The 19,093-nt window shown below is 49.4% G+C and overlaps 1 protein-coding gene across 1 annotated transcript in view; it reads right to left on the reverse strand.

Annotated features, from left to right (window-relative positions):
- Positions 1 to 9,344: 9,344 nt before the first annotated feature.
- Positions 9,345 to 19,093, reverse strand: part of LOC100081694 (leucyl and cystinyl aminopeptidase) — a 99,670-nt gene continuing 89,921 nt past the window's right edge. Inside the window, exons 13-18 of the mRNA XM_029066908.2 lie at positions 17,547 to 17,703; positions 16,334 to 16,518; positions 15,003 to 15,164; positions 13,530 to 13,670; positions 13,127 to 13,208; positions 9,345 to 11,259 (exon numbers count right to left, since the gene is read on the reverse strand). Coding sequence (XP_028922741.1) covers positions 11,128 to 11,259; positions 13,127 to 13,208; positions 13,530 to 13,670; positions 15,003 to 15,164; positions 16,334 to 16,518; positions 17,547 to 17,703 — 859 coding nt within the window. The 3' untranslated portion in view covers positions 9,345 to 11,127. The remainder of the gene's footprint in view (positions 11,260 to 13,126; positions 13,209 to 13,529; positions 13,671 to 15,002; positions 15,165 to 16,333; positions 16,519 to 17,546; positions 17,704 to 19,093) is intronic.

Genomic DNA, 19,093 nt, shown 5'->3' on the forward strand with positions numbered 1-19,093 from the left:
TGGTCAGGGCTGAATTTGATGCTCCGAAGTTTGAGAGTCCCGCAAAGGTTTTTGGTCCGTTTCCTTCGTAATAATTCAATAATAATTATGGCATTTGTTAAGCGCTTACTATGTGCTGAGCACTGTTCCAAACGCTGGGGTAGATACAGGGTAATCAGATTGTCCCACGTGGGGCTCACATTTTTTAACCCCCATTTTTACAGATGAGGTAACTGAGGCACAGGGAAGTTAAGTGACTCGCCCAAGGTCACACAGCAGACAATTGGCGGAGCCAGGATTAAAACCCACGACCTCTGACTCCCAAGCCCGTGCTCTTTCCACTAAGCCACGCTGCTTCTCCACCCACCCACTCATCGAAGAAAGCTTAAACCCTCGAAATAAAACGTCATACTGAACTTCTTTCCGTGGGGGGCCCCGGCTCACCCAACTTCTGCTGATTTATCATCAGGCCCCCGAATGTTCTCCAAGCCATAATGTGTCCCGAGGGCTGACTTGCACCTGTGCTAATTATTCAAACCATTATTCAGGAATTGTTTTCCTCTAGGGAGCTCTGAGTTTCATCGGCTGTTTATTTTTTTTTTTAACCAGGAACCTTTTATTGAGCCCCCAAACCAGAGAGAAACCCTCACGAGTGACAGTTTCTCTGTGTTTCCCGAAAAGTGTCGTTTTGATTCAAAGCTAGTTGCTAGAAAGAGTTTCTTTCTGTGCGATGAGGCTGAGGTAGTCTTGGCTCAGGGTTGTTGCTTGACTTAGGAAGCAGATTTAATGGGGCAGTTAGCTGTCCTGATTTCCGGACAGATTTTACTGAGTCCAAAATGGGCCGAGGTAGAGGGCAGAGTGGGTGGGGCATCTCTCCCTGGGGAACCTGATTCTATTTATTTGCTATTGTTTTAATAAGATGCTCATCCCCTCGATCCTATTTATTGCTATTGTTCTCGTCTGTCCGTCTCCCCCGATTAGACCGCAAACCCGTCAAAGGGCAGGGACTGTCTCTATCTGTTACCGATTTGTACGTTCCAAGCGTTTAGTACAGTGCTCTGCACATAGTAAGCGCTCAGTAAATACTATTGAATTGAATGAATGGATCTCCCCAAGGAGAGGGAAGTCAGCAGGGAAGACCCAAAGATAGACAGGGAGAAGACAGGAAGGGAAACTTGGAGAGATAGAGAAATCAAGGCCCTTAAGTTCCTTGCGGACAGGGAATGTGTCTGTTATATTGTCCTCTCCCAAGCGCTTAGTACAGTGCTCTGCACACAGCAAGTGCTCAATAAATACTATTGACTGACTTGATCAATAAATACGACTGACTCGATTCAGTGACCACCCCACAGAGTTGGCCAAAGGCAGTTGGCCTTCCATTCTGTAGAGAGACACCATTAGGCTGGACTGGTCAGTAGTTGTGCTGGACTAATTCATTTATTTGATCGTATTTATTGAATGCTTAGTGTCTGCAAAACTAGTGTCCTAAGCACTTGGGAGAATACAATATAACAACAAACAAGATACATTCCCTTCCCCCAAGAAGTGCTGGAGAGAGTCCAATTAGCAGACAGGATTCCTGCCCTCAGGGAATTTACAATCAACCTGGGGAGAAAGACATTAAAGTAAACGACAGGAGGAGGAAGTAATAAAATACAAAGCTGGGTACATAATTGTCGCGGGGTTAAGTCAGTACCAACTGCTTAGGTGGTCCGTCGTAATAAGGATAATGGCATTAGTAATGCGCTTACTATGCGCCAGGCACTGTACTAAGCGCTGGGGTGGACACAAGCTAATTGGGTTGGACACTGTCCCTGTCCCATGTGGGGCTCCCAGTCTCAATCCCATTTTACAGATGAGGTAACTGAGGCACAGAGAAGTCAAGTGGAGGATCTGGGACCAGAACCCATGAACTGACTCCCAGGCCCACGCTCTAGCCACTACGCCATGCTGTTCTTTCCTCACTGGACCCGCCCCCTAGCCGCCAATGGTATTTATTGAGCACTTAGTATGTGCAGAGCACTGTACTAAGCACTTCGGGGAGTACAGTACAATAGAGTTGGCAGACACATTCCCTGCCCACATGAGCTTACAGTCTAGAGGCAATTGCTAAGAGGCAATGGGAGATGAGAAATTAATTGGGGAAGGAAGGAGGAATTAAGTCGAAAAGTAGATCGGCTGACTGGAAAGAGCACAGGTCTGGGAGTCGGAGGACACGGGTTCTAATCCTGACTCCATCTCTTGTCTACTGTATGGCCTTGCCTGAGTCACTTAACTTCTCTGGGCCTCAGTTACTTCATCTGTCAAACGGGGATTAAGACCGTGAGCCCCACATGGGACAGGGACTGTGTCCAACCTGATTCACTTATATCTACCTCAGCGACTGGTAAAATGCCTGACACATAGCAACTACTTAACAAATTAAAAAAAAAAAAAGCCTCCTGGAGGAAATGCGGCGTGACTCAGTGGAAACAGCACGGGCCTGGGAGTCAGAGGTCATGGGTTCAAATCCTGGCTCTGCCACTTATCAGCTGTGTGACTGTGGGCAAGTCACATAACTTCTCTGTGTCTCAGTTACCTCATCTGTAAAATGGGGATCAAGACTGTGTGCCTCACGTGGGACAACCTGATTACCCTGTATCTGCCCCAGCGCTTAGAACAGTGCTCTGCACATAGTAAGCGCTTAACAAATACCAACATTATTATTATTATTATTATGTCTCCGGAAGAGGGGCATTTTCAGTAGCGGCAGCAACCACAGTTGTCTTGAAGCCAATGGTTTGGGGTGGGGGGAAATGGTCCTCCGGGGGCCAGCAATCCAGGGCCAAAGGAGGGGGAAATTTCCACGGGTACCAGCCAATCAACGGCATTTAGTGAGCGCTTACTGTGGGCAGAGCACCGTACTCAGCATTTGGGAGAGGGCAACGTAACGGATTTGATAGATACGTCCTCTGCCCACAAGGAGCTCAGAGTCTAGAGACGAAACATTCATTCCCCAGGCCACCCTCTCGGTCTTGGTAAAGTGGAGCTTTTTGCTGGAAATGTCGGTTTCCCGATGTCCCGGAGGCCAGAGCAGCACTTACCTTTGGTCTCAGGCTCCCCTGGAAGTAATTACTCAATAAATCATATTTACTGAGCACTTACTGTTTGCAGAGGATTGTCGGGAGAGGACAATGTAACGGAGTTATATTGTAATGATGAGCAGCTTGGTTCAGTGGAAAGAGCACGGGCTAGGGAGTCAGAGATCACGGGTTCAAATCCCGGCTCTGCCGCTTGTCAGCTGTGTGACTTTGGGCAAGTCACTTAACTTCTCTGTGCCGGTTACCTCATTTGCAAAATGGGGATGAAGACTGTGAGCCCCACGTGGGACAACCTGATCACCTTGTAACCCCCCGGCGCTTAGAACAGTGCTTTGCACATCGTAAGCGCTTAACAAATGCCAACATTATGATTAGTGGACAGAGCCCGGGCCTGGGAGTCAGAAGGTCCTGGGTTCTATTCCTGACTCTGCCAATAGCTTGCTCTGTGACCATGGGGAGTCACTTCACTTCTCTGGGCCTCAGATTCCTCGACTGTAAAACTGGGATTAAATACCTGTTCTCCCTCCTACTTAGACTGTGAACCCCTTGAGCGGGAGCGGGGCTGTGGGGAGCGGGAGGCGGGCTGGTCAACATCAGGCCCTGGGAGCTCCACGGCATTGGCTGGATTCCATCACGTCCTGTGAGGATGATGATGATGTAGTTTCCCAGAAGTCCACAGCCCTCGGCACAGGACAGAGGACTGACTTAATACAGAGCTCTGCACGTAACAAGCGCTCGATGAATCAATCGTACTAATTGAGCGCTTACTATGTTTAAAGCACTGTACTAAGCGCTTGGGACTGAGTCCAACCAAATTTGCTTGTATCCACCCTAGCGCTAAGTAGGTGCCTGGCACCAAGTAAGCACTTAAATACCATAATTATTATTATTACAACAGAATTAGCAGACATGCTCCCTGTCCATCATGAGCTCACAGCGAAGAGGGACGGACATTACTATAATTTATGATATAGAATTTAAAGTTGTACATGATTTGGAGATACGTACAATTATGTGTTAGATATGTACATACGTTTGGTTGATTGATAAATACGATCGATCGACTGCTGGAACACGACTGGCCAGGATTCTTCCCGTGTAGGGTGCCGGGAGCGGAGGCCGCCTGGGTTGCTCTGGAGCTGTTGGATTCCCAGGGAAGAGGAGTCTGCCCTGACTTCCCTGCCCAGGGATTTTCATGGGTCAATCAGTGGCCCGCTCCTCCTGCGCTCTGGATTGAAACTAATTCTTCTGGCATCCTCGACGCTTCCAAAATCGAGGGCGAGAGGGGCCCGCCTGGAATCCGACACACCCAACGATCTCCTCGACCTGAGCTGCTCCCAGCTTGCGGGGCGCACGGGCAAGAAGGATTTCGGTCCAGGTGGGTGATGGGGACGGGGGCAAAATCGAGAGGCCACAGGCCCGTTTTCAGGCTGGGACACCTTCCATTGGGCACACAACCCTCCCCTGGGGGAACACCGACCAACCAGCCTAGTGGAAAGGGCCCGGGAGTCAGAGGATCTGGGTTCTAATCCCACCTCCGCTACCTGTCTGCTGCCTGTCCTTGGACAAATCACTTCACTTCTCTGGGCCTCCACTATCTTATCAGCAAAATGTGGAATAAAACTTTGAGCCCCATGTGGGGCATGAAATGTGTCCAACCTGATTGTCTGGAATCAACCCTAGCACATAGTAAGAGCTTAATATTATTATTAATAACCATAAAAATAGAAGTAGATTGGAAACAGTCTCCGTCCCACACGTTCACAGACTAAGGGAGATCGAGAACAGGTACTTAATCCCCATTTTACAAATGAGGAAGCTGAGGTACAAAAAAACTGACTTGCTCAAGGTCACACACCAAGCCACTGGTGTAGCCAAAATTATGAACAACAATATTATTAATAATTATAGTAAGGGTGGAATTTGAGCACTTACTATGTGTTCAGCACTGTACTAAATACTAGGCTAGGGACAAAGTAACCAGGGTGGACCCAATCCCTGTCCCACATGGAACTCACAGCCCAAGTAGGAAGGAGAACACATACTGAATCCCCGTTTTACCGATGAGGAAACAGAGGCACAGAGAGGTGACTTTACCAAGATCACAAAGCAGGCACGTGGAAGAACCAGGATTAGAACCAAGGTCTCCTGACTCCTCGTCCTGAGCTCTTTCCACTGGGCCAAGCTGCTTCCCCTCAAATGGCCCCCAAGGCTCTTTCAGAAAGACAGACCTTCCAGGCAGGAAGCAGCCACACTCAGCAGCTCACACGACTGCTGTATTTAAATATTTTATTTCCATTTCACAAAAAAAAAAAAAAGCAACAGTGACTGCAGTTACACATGCCTTTCAGTCAGTGCGAGTTACCTGCCAAACCATTCTTCAGCAGTTCAGTGTAAAGAAAATAAGCCTTTGCTCCTTTAAAAGGTGAAACGCATCACCTTCGCATATACAGTATCATATATATATATACACACTATTTTCAAATGTCTCCCAACTAAAGGCAAGGTACTGTACAAGCTCAGAATTTCACCAAAGCTCAAAACGTAATCAACCGTAGTTCTGTACTTTCATATCGTTCAGAGGATTTAAAATAGAAAACGCTCACTCCTTTTCAAGCCTCCCCATAGTTCTTCAAAGGACTTGAAAAGTTCTATTCTTTACAGCTTCAGAACTTGGTTTCCTCAGGAATAGAGGACTTAAGAGTAGCCTGTTGCCAGTGCTCCATTTACATTTTCCAATTTTCATTTCATTTTTTTTTTTTTTTTTAAAACCCTTATTCATGGTTTGCATCCCCCAACCCAACTTCTGGAGCGTTTCTACCAATCAAGCCGAGACCCTCCTTTTCTTTGATGTCAATATTTTAGATTAAGAACTGTACAGAATTTGTTAAACACCACCATGACTAACTCAAACAAGATGCCCTTTCTTCTTTACTTCGGATCAAAGTGAAAGTCGCCGTGAAGAAACTTCTGCATTTTTCTATTCCAGCAGCGCGATGGGGAAACCACCCTTTAGAGCGTCAGCTCGTTGTGAGCAGGGAACGTGTCTGATGTTATATTGGACTCTTTCAAGCACTTAGTACAGTGCTTTGCACACAGTAAGCGCTCAATAAATACGACTGGATGAATGAATGCATGAAACCCTGCCAAATTCAGGCTACGTTATCGACCATTTGACCTGAGAGTTTAATAGGGTAGATAACATTGATTTAAAACGTCGCCAGGAGCCCAATCGACCCGCGCCTCCGTGGAAAAACGAAATTCCCCGGACGCTCCCGGAACCGAGTCGCGCCTTAACAGATATCGGGACGACGCAGCTCAAAAGTCTGTTTACACGTGCGTTTCCTTCCATCGAGCCAAATGGGCACCGGTAACATTTACCATGTGGTGAGTGAAATGACTACTTGAAACCAAATGCCGAGAGCCGAAAGCTAACACACGGGTCTGGATGCAGGGAAAAGGCACACAAAAATGTTCAGTTAACGAGGCAGTATTGTTTCCAATTGCAGGGCAAAATGAAAGATAACATCTTCCAGCGCAGGCAACAACAGCAACAACAAATTCAATCAGAGAAAGGAATGCTCTATCTAATGGAGAACAGGTGAGAGATAGAGCTGCGGAGCACAGCTGAACCTTGCCAGGAAAGCTCCGGCCGGAGAAGTTCGCTCTGGTCTGGGTCTCCAAGTTCCGCCCTAGGTCTCCCAGCCCGGGCCCGGTAATCCCAGGCAGAACACGGCCGCACCGACTGAGAAAACCTGCCGCGGGGTCCGATTCCCTGCTGCGGGTCCAACTGGGTTCTGGAAAGGCACCTGCAGGCTCAACCCGGCCCCTCCTCTCTAGAGCGAGCGGCTCCTCTGTGGCCGAATCTGACAGTAGTTTGGCCGGGGGAGAGGACGGGAGGGAAGGAGAGAGGGAGGGAGGAAGGACGTGACATTTATTGGCAGGGAAGCAGGCCTACATCGGTCTGCCCAAGCCCCGAATAACCTGTGAGTTATGGGAAGACAGTTGACCGGTCTTAAGACGTGTGTGTACGCGTACACGCACACATACACACAGACACCCCCGGTTTGCTCAAGTCCCAAATAAGCTGTGACTTATGGGAAGACAGTTGATAGGTTGTGTGTGCACACTCAGGCACACACACACACAGGCCCCCAGGTTTGCCCAAGCTCCAAATAAGCTGTGGGTTATGGGTAGACCGTTGACTGGTTTTGCAACAACGTGTACACAACAGTGTCTCCCACCCTCCCTCTTTTTCTCAAAATCTCCCCCGGCGTCACGGATCCTTCCCCGATCCCAACAGGCCCTGCTGGATCGGCCAGGTTTCCGTACCTCCGCTGTATTGAGTATTTAAAGGTCTCCCGCCCCCTCTGTCTTCCCAAACCACCCCCTCTTCCTCAGCGTTAGGCAGTAGCCGGCGTGAACAATCCGGTCATCCGGCCTCATGTCCCTCGGCGCCAGGAAGACCAGTGGCCATCTGAGCCACCCGGGGGGAGGGGAGGGCCAGGGCATCCACAAGTCCGTCCTGTCTGGCCACCATGGCATCCGGCACAGGCCCCAAAGCAGAGCAAAGGGCTCACATTTCTCACTCAATACGCGGACAAGCGTGGGCCCCGGAAGAACTACGAAACACGGCAGCCACTGCAGTCCATACAAGCGCGACACACACATACGCGCACGCTTACACACAACCAGCCCTGGGTGGGAGAGGAAAGGAGGTCTGAGGCAGGTGAGTACCGCTGGGATAATCTTTAATGCTGGGAGCCTGGCCGGGTAGACCTGCTATTCCAAACACTTTCAGGGCCACTGGACCCGCGGGCCTCCTCGGACCAGGCTCCACCATGCCCGGCCGGGCTCGACACTGCCTGGTCCACGCAGCTTTAGCGTCGCCCCCCCCAACCCCTCACATTCTCCCGCCAGCTGGTCCTGCCCAGGCCCGTCTAGGGGGTGAGTTCCCGTCCGACTCCATGCCGGGGGCGTCTATTCCCCTTCTCCCCCAACTGACCCACGTCGCGGGGGCTCTGTCTCCCCATCTCCCCCACCTGCCACACGTTCCAAGGGTCTGTCAAAACCCAGCTGTAAATCAGCGGCCCGGTTCCAGAGGCCACAGCACTACCACGAGCTAAAAATTCACTGGAGAAAAAATGACTCGGCAAACCTCCCCAGAGATGGCGAAAGGCACTAGGTTGTGGCAGGGGATCGCGACAGCTGCGGGGTAACTAGAATTCCCACTGGCTTGCATCCCGAAATGGAGACCTTCGGGATTATTCCGTTTCCATAACCTCAGGCCCCCAAACCGCCACAGCTTCGGGAGAAGATGTGGTCTTCTTTCACCTCTTCCCCGCTAATTCCTCTTCAGGGCACACGGGCCCAGGGATGACTCCTTCACCCAGACTCTCCTACCAAGACCAAAGCTCAGAGGACGGCACTTCCTCTTCCATGACCGTACAGCTTCCCGCAGGACGGGACTCTCAGTCCCCAAGCCTCAAGGCCTGCCTTTGAACCCGGGTTCCTCAGAGGAAACGCCGAAATTGCCAAAATCACTCCTTGGAAGCAGCGTGGCCTAGTGGATAGAGTTTGGACCTGGGAGTCAGAAGGACCTGGGTTCAAATCCCAGCTCCGCCTCTTGTCTGCTCCGTGACCTCGGGCAAGTCACTTCACTTCTCTGCGCTTCAGTTAACTCATCCGTATTCACTCAATCATATTTATTGAGCATTTACTGTGTGCGGAGCACTGTACTAAGCACTTGGGAGAGTACAAAAGAACAACAGAGAGACCCATTCCCTGCCCACAAATGGGGATTAATACTGTAAGCCTCTTGTGGGTCAGGGATTGTGTCCAACCTGATCAGCTTGCATCTACTCCAGCACTCAGAAAAATGCTTGGCACATACTAAGCGCTTAACAAATACCATCTTCATCATCATCATTGGACGCTCCAGTCCTAGAGCCAAGTGGCGCAGTGCACATACTTTTGGAGACAGGATGATGCTTTAGAAGTTGATCTGGTAAGAAGGAATCGGAACGAATCTGGGAAAAGCCACTTTGCGGATTGAAAAATCAGGTCGGGAGGAAAAACTGGCCAGTGAATTGAGGGACACAGCCATCTTCCTTCCTCCCCTCGCCTAGGATCTCTAATGGACTGAAGAGAAAAAGGAGCAGACACATTTTCCGACGAGAAACGTTAACTGAGGAGTTGAAACCCAGCCTAGGAATGAGAGGCAGGCAAAGAGGTGAGGGAAACAGAAAAATCCACATGGTTGATTTTGAGATGTATCAAAAATTAAACTGTATCAAAGAGTCATTTTTAATAGTTCAGGATTTTAACCCGGCAAAAGCAAAACCCACAAGGCTCCCAACTTGGTTTTTCTCCTCCCTAAAATTCAAGATCGTGCATCCAAACTGTGTCGCCCATCTGTAAGCCCAAAGAGACCACTGTAAAATTAAAAAAATCCCCCGAGCCCTCAGTGGGGAATTTTAGTATAATTCTCAGATTCTGCCTGGATGCCATTCTTCATCTCCCTCTGCTCAAGAATGGGTCGACAGATGATGAGAAATGAAACAAAAACAAAACGGTAGAGGTCATAGCAAAAGAAATGATAAAAAAAATTCTACAAAAAATCAAACATCTTCCACAACCTAAGATACAGTCACACCCATAACTTAGAACTGTAACCAACAATATTGGATCCATTAATTCCCTCTTACTGAACGACACATTGTACCATCATTCGTCTACTTACAGTGCTCCGAAAATTAGAATTTTTTTTGAGGTTTGCTTTTGTTTTAATTGCAAATGACTGAAGAATTTGGAGGAGAAACATCTTCTCCCAAGAACTGAAATAACACAGCCGTCCGGGACTATATCTGCATAGCTTAAATTATTCAAGTACAGCATTCCTCCCCGTGGGTGAGAGTTGCTGGTGACCACAGTTAGAACGTTTTTTCATACACACACACACATATATGTATACACACCTACATATGTACGTGTATATCTATGTATACATATATATTTTTTTTTGCCATTTCTTGACAACTGCATCCTGCTCTCCCAGCAACAACCGAGAGAAGACATATTCCGAGAAGACACGCTATTAGTTAAACCATGATCGAAGGAGAATTTGCCCCTGGCTCTCCTCCACCTTCCTTCATCTCTTTACGGTACGGAGATTCAGCTTCCGAGAGGTCCTTCTGGAACGTTCTCGGCCCATCTCTATTTTAGAACCCAACAGGGGAGGAAGATCTGAGTGGTCGGCTGCCCCAAGGAGGAAACCTAAATCCCGGGAAGAAAGTTGAGCCCAGAGAGATGAAGACCGGCGGCGAGTTGGGCCCCTGGGCGGAGACGTCCAGCCCCCGTGGTCGACACCGGGCTGACCCGACCCACCCGCACAATCGGGAAAAACACACTTGAGAGTCCAAGGTGCTCCGGTTAACGCTTGAACTGCGGGGCCTACAGCTGCTTCTGGCACAGATGGCTTCGGGAAGGGGGCGGGGGTGGGAGGGGGGCGCTCAGAAATGAGAAATCCACCCCCCGAGTCAGCGCCCAGCAGGGCACCCTGGTTTCTCTGCTATTTATCTGGCTTTGGGGCTTAGAGTGGAGGCAGCACGTTTAACGCCTCCTATTCCAGAATGTCCTTGAAAGCATCCGGATCACCCAAACCCGAAGCCAAACCACATTAAGGTCCCCCTAGGTCAGGCTCGGTGTCCAGCGGGTGGAGGGTTTAGAGACCGTGGAGCCAGGGACGAATCCCTCAGAAACCTGGCTCCCGGAAGAGGCTTGGCAGCCCGCTGCAGTTCCGGAACAAACACGTCTCCGTCCTCCCGGAAGTACTCGGTCGACCAGGCCGCGCTCTCGCGATAAATAACCAGCCCGCCCCCTGCCCCCGGCTGCCCTAGACGACCCGGACGAAAAACAGGGGAGATGTGCCCTGAGCAAACTAGAACCTCTACTTAGTGCAAACCAAGTTGCAGCGTTGCCCGGTTTCACCCTGGCTTTGGCGAAAGCAACAGAGCGACAGTTCACAAGCTTTCCGCACGGCTAACATGGGGGCGAGAGGCCGGACCCTCTACAACCACGCGGACAGCTCTTTCAAGTTCTTCTTCATCCACTGGACGTTCAACTGGATGATCTCGACGGCCTCCTGGGCGCAACGGAGCTGGTAGGAGGCCTCCAGTTTGGAGTCAAAGAACGACTGGACCTGTGAGGGGCACAGATGGGATAACGACAAGTCACATCTCCGTGCGGCCGCTCTGCGCTTCCTCTAGACTCCAAGCTCCTTGAGGGCAGGGATCGTGTCTACTTCCCCTAGCATACACTTCCAAAGCCCTCAGGACAGAGCTCTGCCCTTGGTAAGCACTTAATAAATACCACTTACCTACATACCTGTAATTTATTCACTTATATATTAATATCTTTCTCCCCCTAGACTGTAAACTCATTGTGAGCACGGAATGTGTCTGTTTAGTGTTATATTATACTCTCCCGAGTGCTTGGTACAGTTGCTCTGCACACTGTAAGTGCTCAGTAAATATAATTCACTGACTGACCACTGATTGATCAGGCTAACGTGCAGACTTTTTTGGTAAAAAAAAAAAAAGATCCAAAGTGCTTTCCCATTAATGATCTCATTTCGTCCTTCCAATTTCACTCGGAGAGAGAGAGAAAAGGAGGCATTGGTCTCTAGACTGTGATCTATCATACAGCCGGAGAGTGGCGAAGATGATGATGACGATGGTATTTGTTAAGCGCTTACTATTTACCAAGCACTGTTCTAGGTGCTGGGGTAGATACAAGGTAATCGGGCCGTCCCACGTGGGGCTCACAGTCTTCATTCCCATTTTACAGATGAGAGAACTGAGGCACAGAGAAGTTAAATGACTTGCCCGAAGTCACACAGCTGATAAGTGGCGGAGCCGGGATTAGAACACATGACCTCTGACTCTCGAGCCCGGGATCTTTCCACTGAGCCACGCTGCTTCTCTAGAGAATAGAAACAGTTGAGCCGCTCCTAGATCTGCATTCCTTCCGCACCCCGACACCACTCTGAGAAACTACTCCTTGACCCCAATCGATCAGTTCAATCAATCAGTGGAATTTATCGAGCGCTTACTGGATGCAGAGGACTGTACTAAGTGCTCGGGAGAGTACGACGTAACAGAGTTGGAAGGCACGCTCCCTATTCATAAGGATCAATAACAACTGTGGCATTCGTTAAGCGCTTACTATGTGCCAGGCACTGTACTAAGCACTGGGGTGGGTATGAGCGAATCAAGTTGGGCACAGTCCCTGCCCCACATGGGGCTCACATTCTCGGTCCCCATTTTCCAGTTGAGGTGACTGAGGCACAGAGAAGTGAATCGACTTGCCCAAGGCCACGCAGTAGACAAGAGGTGGAACCGGGGCACAATCCCGCTGGGTTAAGAGTCCCAGACATTCATGGTTCGAGAGAGGAATTTCAAAAACTTCAAAGAAAATAAAACACGTTGTAAAGTAGCATTCCTAAAAGATAAAAATCACAAATTTCCCCACTAAAAATGGAGGTTCCCTCCATAGATAAATTCGCTGATATTTCAATAAAGTGGTCCCGGTTGGGTTGAAAAATGAGATGTTAGCTGTCGGAGTTGAGGGTGGATTCCACTGTCAGACCCCGGATGGGTATTTCCTGACTGGGGAGATGCCGCCGTCTGTAGACCAACGAGTCAGAAGGGGACGATCTCACCGAGTCCCGGATGGGCCCCTTCCCCATGTGGCCGGGGGTCCGAACCCCCAGGTGATGGGGAGATAATAATAATGGTGATGGTATTTGTTAGGCGCTTGTTATGTGTGAAGCACTGTTCTAAGCGCTGGGGTTGATACAAGGTAACCATATGGGGCTCACAGTCTTCATCCCCATTTTACAGATGAGGTCACTGAGGCCCAGAGAAGTTACGTGACTTGCCCAAAGTCACACAGCTGATAAGTGGCGGACCCGGGATTAGAACCCATGACCTCTGTTTCCCAAGCCCGTGCTCTTTCCACTGAGCCATGCTGCTGACCCCTCCCGATCGCCACCGCCCACAACCAACCTCGAACAAGTGCTCCTCCGTGGAAAACTGATGAGTTGAGCCAGCCACGATACTCTGGATTGTGTAGGATCCTATATGGAACCTGGGCAAGGGAGAAGAGCGAATGAGCTCGACAGACACAGCGTCACCGAAGACCCGCTCGAGGTCGGCCCCGGAGCCCTGCCTTTTTCTGGACATCCGTCGACCTCGGCGGGTCAGCGGACGCTGGGTCCGGGCCCGCCCTACCCCACATCCGCTGCGTGGGAGTTTTGCTTGGGCTGGAATGCCGGGAGGCCAGAGAATGAATACCGCCCGCCTACTCAGCCCGTTACCACTCATGACGCACAACATCCCAAACAGGCTTCATTTCTCAGAAGCCGCCGATCATGAGACCAGGACAGGTGGAGATTTTGATGGAACTTACTGTCGCGTGAGCCTGTCCCAGTTCTCTTTCACAAAATCCCAGGCCAACAGGTGCCCGGGAAAACTTCTGCTGACCATCCCTATGATGCTGGCCAGCTTCTGGGTCCTGATGAGGTCTCCTTCCAGGCTGGCCTTCATTAACCTACAGGAGAGAGCAGACACGATGACACGAGTGTCTGAGCCCTTCTGTGCACGCGATCCCTCCGCTGTGAAGACTCGAGACTGAAAGCTCGTTACGGGCAGGCAACGTGACTGCTAATTCCGTTATATTGTACCCTCCCGAGGGCTTCGGATATATAGAAAGCACTCAATAAATACCACTGAGGATGATGATGACGCTACAGCGAAGCAACTGCAGAGAAGCAGCGCGGCCTAGTTCAAAGAGCACGGCCTTGGGATTCAGAGGATCCGGGTTCTAATCCTGACTCTGCCACTTGACTGCTGTGGGACTGAGGCAAGTCACCACTTCTCTGGCCCTTGGTTCCTTCATCTGTAAAGTGGAGGTCCCACACCTCTTCTCCCTCTCAGTTAGATTGCGGGCCCCATGTGGGGAAAGGGACTGTATAGGATAGAAAGATCTGTAATCGACCAATCGACCGTATTTTTTGAGTACATACTGTGTGCAAATCAATATACTAAGCACTTGGGAAGGTGTAATTCAACAGAGTTGGTGAACATGATCTCTGCCCAACAAGGAGCATACGGTCCACAGAGGAGCTTAGCGACTACTCCAGTGCTTGACAAATAGTATACACTTAAACACTATTACCCTATTTATTTTGTTAATGAGCTGTACATCACCTTCATTCTATTTATTTGCTATTGTTTTAATGAGATGTTCTTCCCCTTGATTCTAATTATTGCCATTGTTCTTGTCTGTCTCCCCCGATCAGACTATACGCCCGTCAAAGGGCACGGACTGTCTCTGTTACCGGTCTGTACATTCCAAGCGCTCAGTACAGTGCTCTGCACATAGTAAGCGCTCAATAAATACTCTTGAATGAATGAATGATGATGACTTTGAGGTTCTGCACCCCATCTCTCTGACAGTCAGCATCCACAGGGGCCGAGGACCAGGGCCCCAAAGTGAGGAAGAGGAAGAGGAGTTTCTGCCCCCCATCTCCCTGACAGTCAGAAGCCGTAGGAGGAATGAGGCCCCAGAGTGAGGAGGAGAAGGATTTCTGCACCCCATTCCCCTGACAGATAGCAGCTTATGGGAACTGAGGTTCAGGGTCTCAGAGTAAGGAGGAGGAGGAATTTCCACCCCCCCCCATCTCGCTGATAAACAGTAGCTGTAGGGGGCTGAGTAACGGCGCCCAGATTGAGGAGGAGGAGGAGTTTCTGGGAGACCCATTTCTCTGACTAAGGAAGGAGGCCCGGGGGGGGCAGGAGAGAGGAGGGGGCAGAGGAGGAGGAGATGCTCATCTGGGCCCGAGGCTGTTGCCGTTTCCGTTTCTCCTAGGGGATTCCGTACCATCCAAGCTTCCGGACATCCTTGGTGCTGGCCAGGGCTTCGAGGATCTTGTTCTTCTCGGCCTCCGACTCCGAGTACGCGTACACCTGCATGAGGAAGGCCCAGCCTTCTTCGCTCTGGGCTCCGACTTTGAACACGGTTGACATGATATCGGTGGGCAGGCTGTGAGAGACACACAGATACGCATGTGAAAGCGGCGGTGCCCTGAGAGCACCTCTCAAAGGCGGGGCATGTATCCCTAACAGTTTTTTAATTAGGGGTCGAAGCCTGGAAGTCCAGAGAATTCAATCAGGGTGACTTTACTCTTGGCCTGAAGGCGGGTATGGACTCGGGCAGGCACATATACACACACAGAGACTCCCACAGATGCCACAATCACACCATGAATAGAGATGATTGCCAGTCAGTCAGTCAATCATATTTATCGAGGGCTTACTGTGTGCAGAGCACTGTACTAAGCAATCGGGAGAGTACACCATAACAATTTAACAGACACATTCCCTGCCCACAACGAGTTTACAGTCTAGCGGGGAGATGGACATTAATATGCATAATAACAGCTTTGTACATAAGTGCTATGGGTTAGGGCCCAGGCACTTTCCTGACTAAGCCCTCATCTCCTTTCCCCCCAGCTCCCTTCTGCATCACTCTGATTTGCTCCCTTTATTCACTATCCCCTCAGTCCCCCAGCACTTATGAACATAACTGTAATTTATTTATTTAAATTAATATCTGTCTCCTCTTCTAGACAGTAAACTCTCCATGGGCAGGGAATGTGTTTATTACACTGTGCTTTCCCAAGTACTTAGTACAATGCTCTGCACATGGTAAGCGCTCAATAAATACAACTGATTGATGACACCCAGGGACGTGGTTAGATCTGGGGCTGAAGTTACGGAGTTGTGGACTCTCTCACTGGCTTGGTTCGGGCCTCCATGGTGGATTTCTCTCTCTGGGTCTGGGTCTGTAGAAATGTTGACTTGCCCCAGACCTGGGTTCCCCAGTTTCCCCACCCCATAAACCTGCTGCTTGCTCTCCTCATTAGGGAGCAATTGAGATGGGAAAGGATGGCAGCAGGAAGAAGAATACAGGTCTAGCCCACGACCACACTCATTCAGACCCAAATCTGGAAAGTAGATGATTGTGAGGAGAAGCTGAGCTTGGGCAAATGGCCCCATGGCTTTCCTGCTTCCTAGCCAACGGCGGGGCGATTAAAATCGGGCTCTAGCAGAGGCAAGGGGGAGGGAAGGGGATCCAGTAATCGGGGGTACGGGGATGGAGGAGGGTAGGTCCAGGCAGGTTAGAGGGATAAAAACCATTGTCTACGTCACCTGGCTGAACCATTGGAAGACTTCCAGTGGGCAAACCAGTCCAGGGCCTTAGTGGTGCAGTTGCCCAGGTGGTGTGTGCAGGCAAAGCCCAGCAGGGCAGACCGCAGCTCTCTCTCCGACAGAGTCCCTTCATCCGACCAGCTCTGCTGGTCTATTTTGGGCTGAAGAAGCCTGGCCATCCTGGTCTGGAGAGAGAGGGAGACAGTGAGGGAGACAGAAAGAGTGAGCAAAAGAGAAAGAAAGGAAGAGAAAGAAAAGAAGAAAGAGACAGGAAGAGAGAGAGATGAAGAGAGAAAGAAAGGAAGAGGGAGAGAATGGGAGACAGAGAGAATAGGAGACAGGAGAGTGAGAAAGAAAGAGCGAGAGGGAATAAGAGCAAGGAAACAAGAGTAAGAGACGGTGCATGACAGAGTACATGAGAAAGCAAGGAAAGTGAGAGGGAAGAGAGAGAGTACTGGATCTACCAATTTTGATGTACTGTACTCTCCCGAGCACTTAGTACAGTGCTCTGCACCAAATAAGTGCTCAGTAAATACCACTGATTGATTGCTCCTCACACAGTAAATGTTCAAAAGATAGCATTGATTGACCATCTGATTGATTTGTGAAATGGGCAATTCGGCAAGCAGTCAATTCCCCAGAATCGGTGAAAAGCATCCATGTTTGAGAGACAACTAAAACTAGAAAAATCTACCGGATTTCCCTTGGCCAGTCAGTTCCTCCGACAGTTAATCAGGGCCAAATTCTATATCTTAGACAGAGAAATAAGAATTTCCTTATTAAATTTTCATCCTCCAGTCAGTCAATCCTGTGAAGCAGTGTGGCCTAGTGGATACAACAAGGGCCCGAAATCCTGAAGGACCTGGGTTCCGATCCCGGCTCCTCCACCTGTCTGCTGTGTAACCTAGGGTAAATCACTTTACTTTTCTGTGCCTCATTTACCTCATCTGTAAAATGGGGATAAGAATGTGAGCCTCATGTGGGACATGGACCGTGCCCAATATGATTAGATCGAATCTACCTCAGCACTTAGTACAGTGCCTGGCATATAGTAAGTGTTTAACAAATGCCATAAAAAAAACCACTGTTTTGTTGGGGTTTTTTTTTTAAACGGAAGAGCCCCCAAATCTGGACATCCACCCGCAAAAGGTGAGGAGGAAGACTTAGCCCCCCACTTTGACACATTGATGAGCAAAAGAAAATGCAGGCGTACCACCATTTTGCTGGCGAGATCCCAGTTCCCCCTCTTGTCGAGTAAGTTGTAGATGAGATCTGTCTGGAACAGGGCCTCAGTGATGGGGGCAGTGCTGGATTCGTTTGCAAGGTAATCCATCAGATCAAAGGCCTTCTTCAGTGACACTTTTCCTAGCCTACGGATCAGAGAACAGAAGAGAGGAGCAAATAAAGCTACCGCATTCTCCCAAGCGCTTAGTCCAGAGCTCCGCACACAGGAACTGCTTAATACACACCACTGACTGGCTGAAATACAGATTCCAAGAGGGAGCGATCAAGTGGAGGGAGGAGAGGGAAGGAAGAGAGAGAGGAGAAAGGAAGACAGTAGGGAGAGGCAGATGAGAGGAAGATGAGCATAGGAGGGCAAGGGGAAGGCGAAATAGACCCCAGTGGCCTAGTGGAAGGAGCACAGGCCTGGGAATCAGAGGACCCGGGTTCTAATACCAGCCTCCTGCCCACTGTGCGACCTTCGGCAAGTCACTTAACTTCACTGGGCCTCAGTTTCCTCATCGGTAAAATGGAGATTAAATACCCATTCTCCCTCCCTCGGACTTTGAATCCTGTGTGGGGCAGGGACTTTGTTTTCTCTGCTTATATTGTATCAACCTGTAGGCTCACTTTGGGCAGGAACATGTCTACCAACTCTGTTGTGCTCTCCCAAGTGCTTAATATAGTGTGATGCACATATTAAGTGTTCAATAAATAATACCATTGATGAGGATGATACCAATCTCAGTGCTTAATACCAGGCCTAGCACAAAAGCACTTAAATACCACAGAGTTATTATCACTTCTGACAGCAAGGAACACTGCAGAGAGCTCTCTCAGGGGAGGGACCATGTCTACTAAATCTAGTATACTCTCCTAAGTGCTTAGTACAGTGCTCTGCACATAGGCACTCAATGAATAAATCGTCTTAATTGCATTCGTTCTTGAGGACATGGGATAAATAGGTTTTCCACGAGAAAAACATCAAATGAGATGAAAACACAATTTTGACCCCAGAAACCAGCCTAGGGTTAGAACTGAAAAATTCAGGCCTTAACAAAAAGTGCTAATTGAATATGTTTCACTCCCTGTCTTCCTTCTGGGAGATGTCCAGCTGGTAAAAATATTTTGGGGGGCTGGTGAATTTTACAACCCTGGTGCGGTGTTATAGTCTGCTTTTTCAATAGGGTTGTCGGCATCTTCAGGTATAGCGCAATAATGAAGGCGACAGATGCAGAAGGCTTTCACCAGGGATCAACAACCGTCAGTTAAGGAAATAGCAGTCATATGACCAGCCAGAATGCTCTCCTTCCATCCTGTATAGTTCCAGGAAATGATTCCAGGAGAGCAATTCATCCAGCAACAGCATTAGGGAATGGATAATTAAGATTCTCTTTCCTCTCCCTCGCCACCAAAAGAGCCGGTGATTTTTCTTCTAGGGAAGACCCAAGGACCTCTTGCCTTTCATTGTGGGCAGGGAATGTGTCTGCTATATTGCACTCTCCCAAGAGCTTAGTAATAATAATAATAATGTTGGCA

Source organism: Ornithorhynchus anatinus, chromosome 1 (assembly GCF_004115215.2).
Source record: "Ornithorhynchus anatinus isolate Pmale09 chromosome 1, mOrnAna1.pri.v4, whole genome shotgun sequence".
In the NCBI taxonomy this organism is placed as follows: Eukaryota; Metazoa; Chordata; class Mammalia; order Monotremata; family Ornithorhynchidae; genus Ornithorhynchus; species Ornithorhynchus anatinus.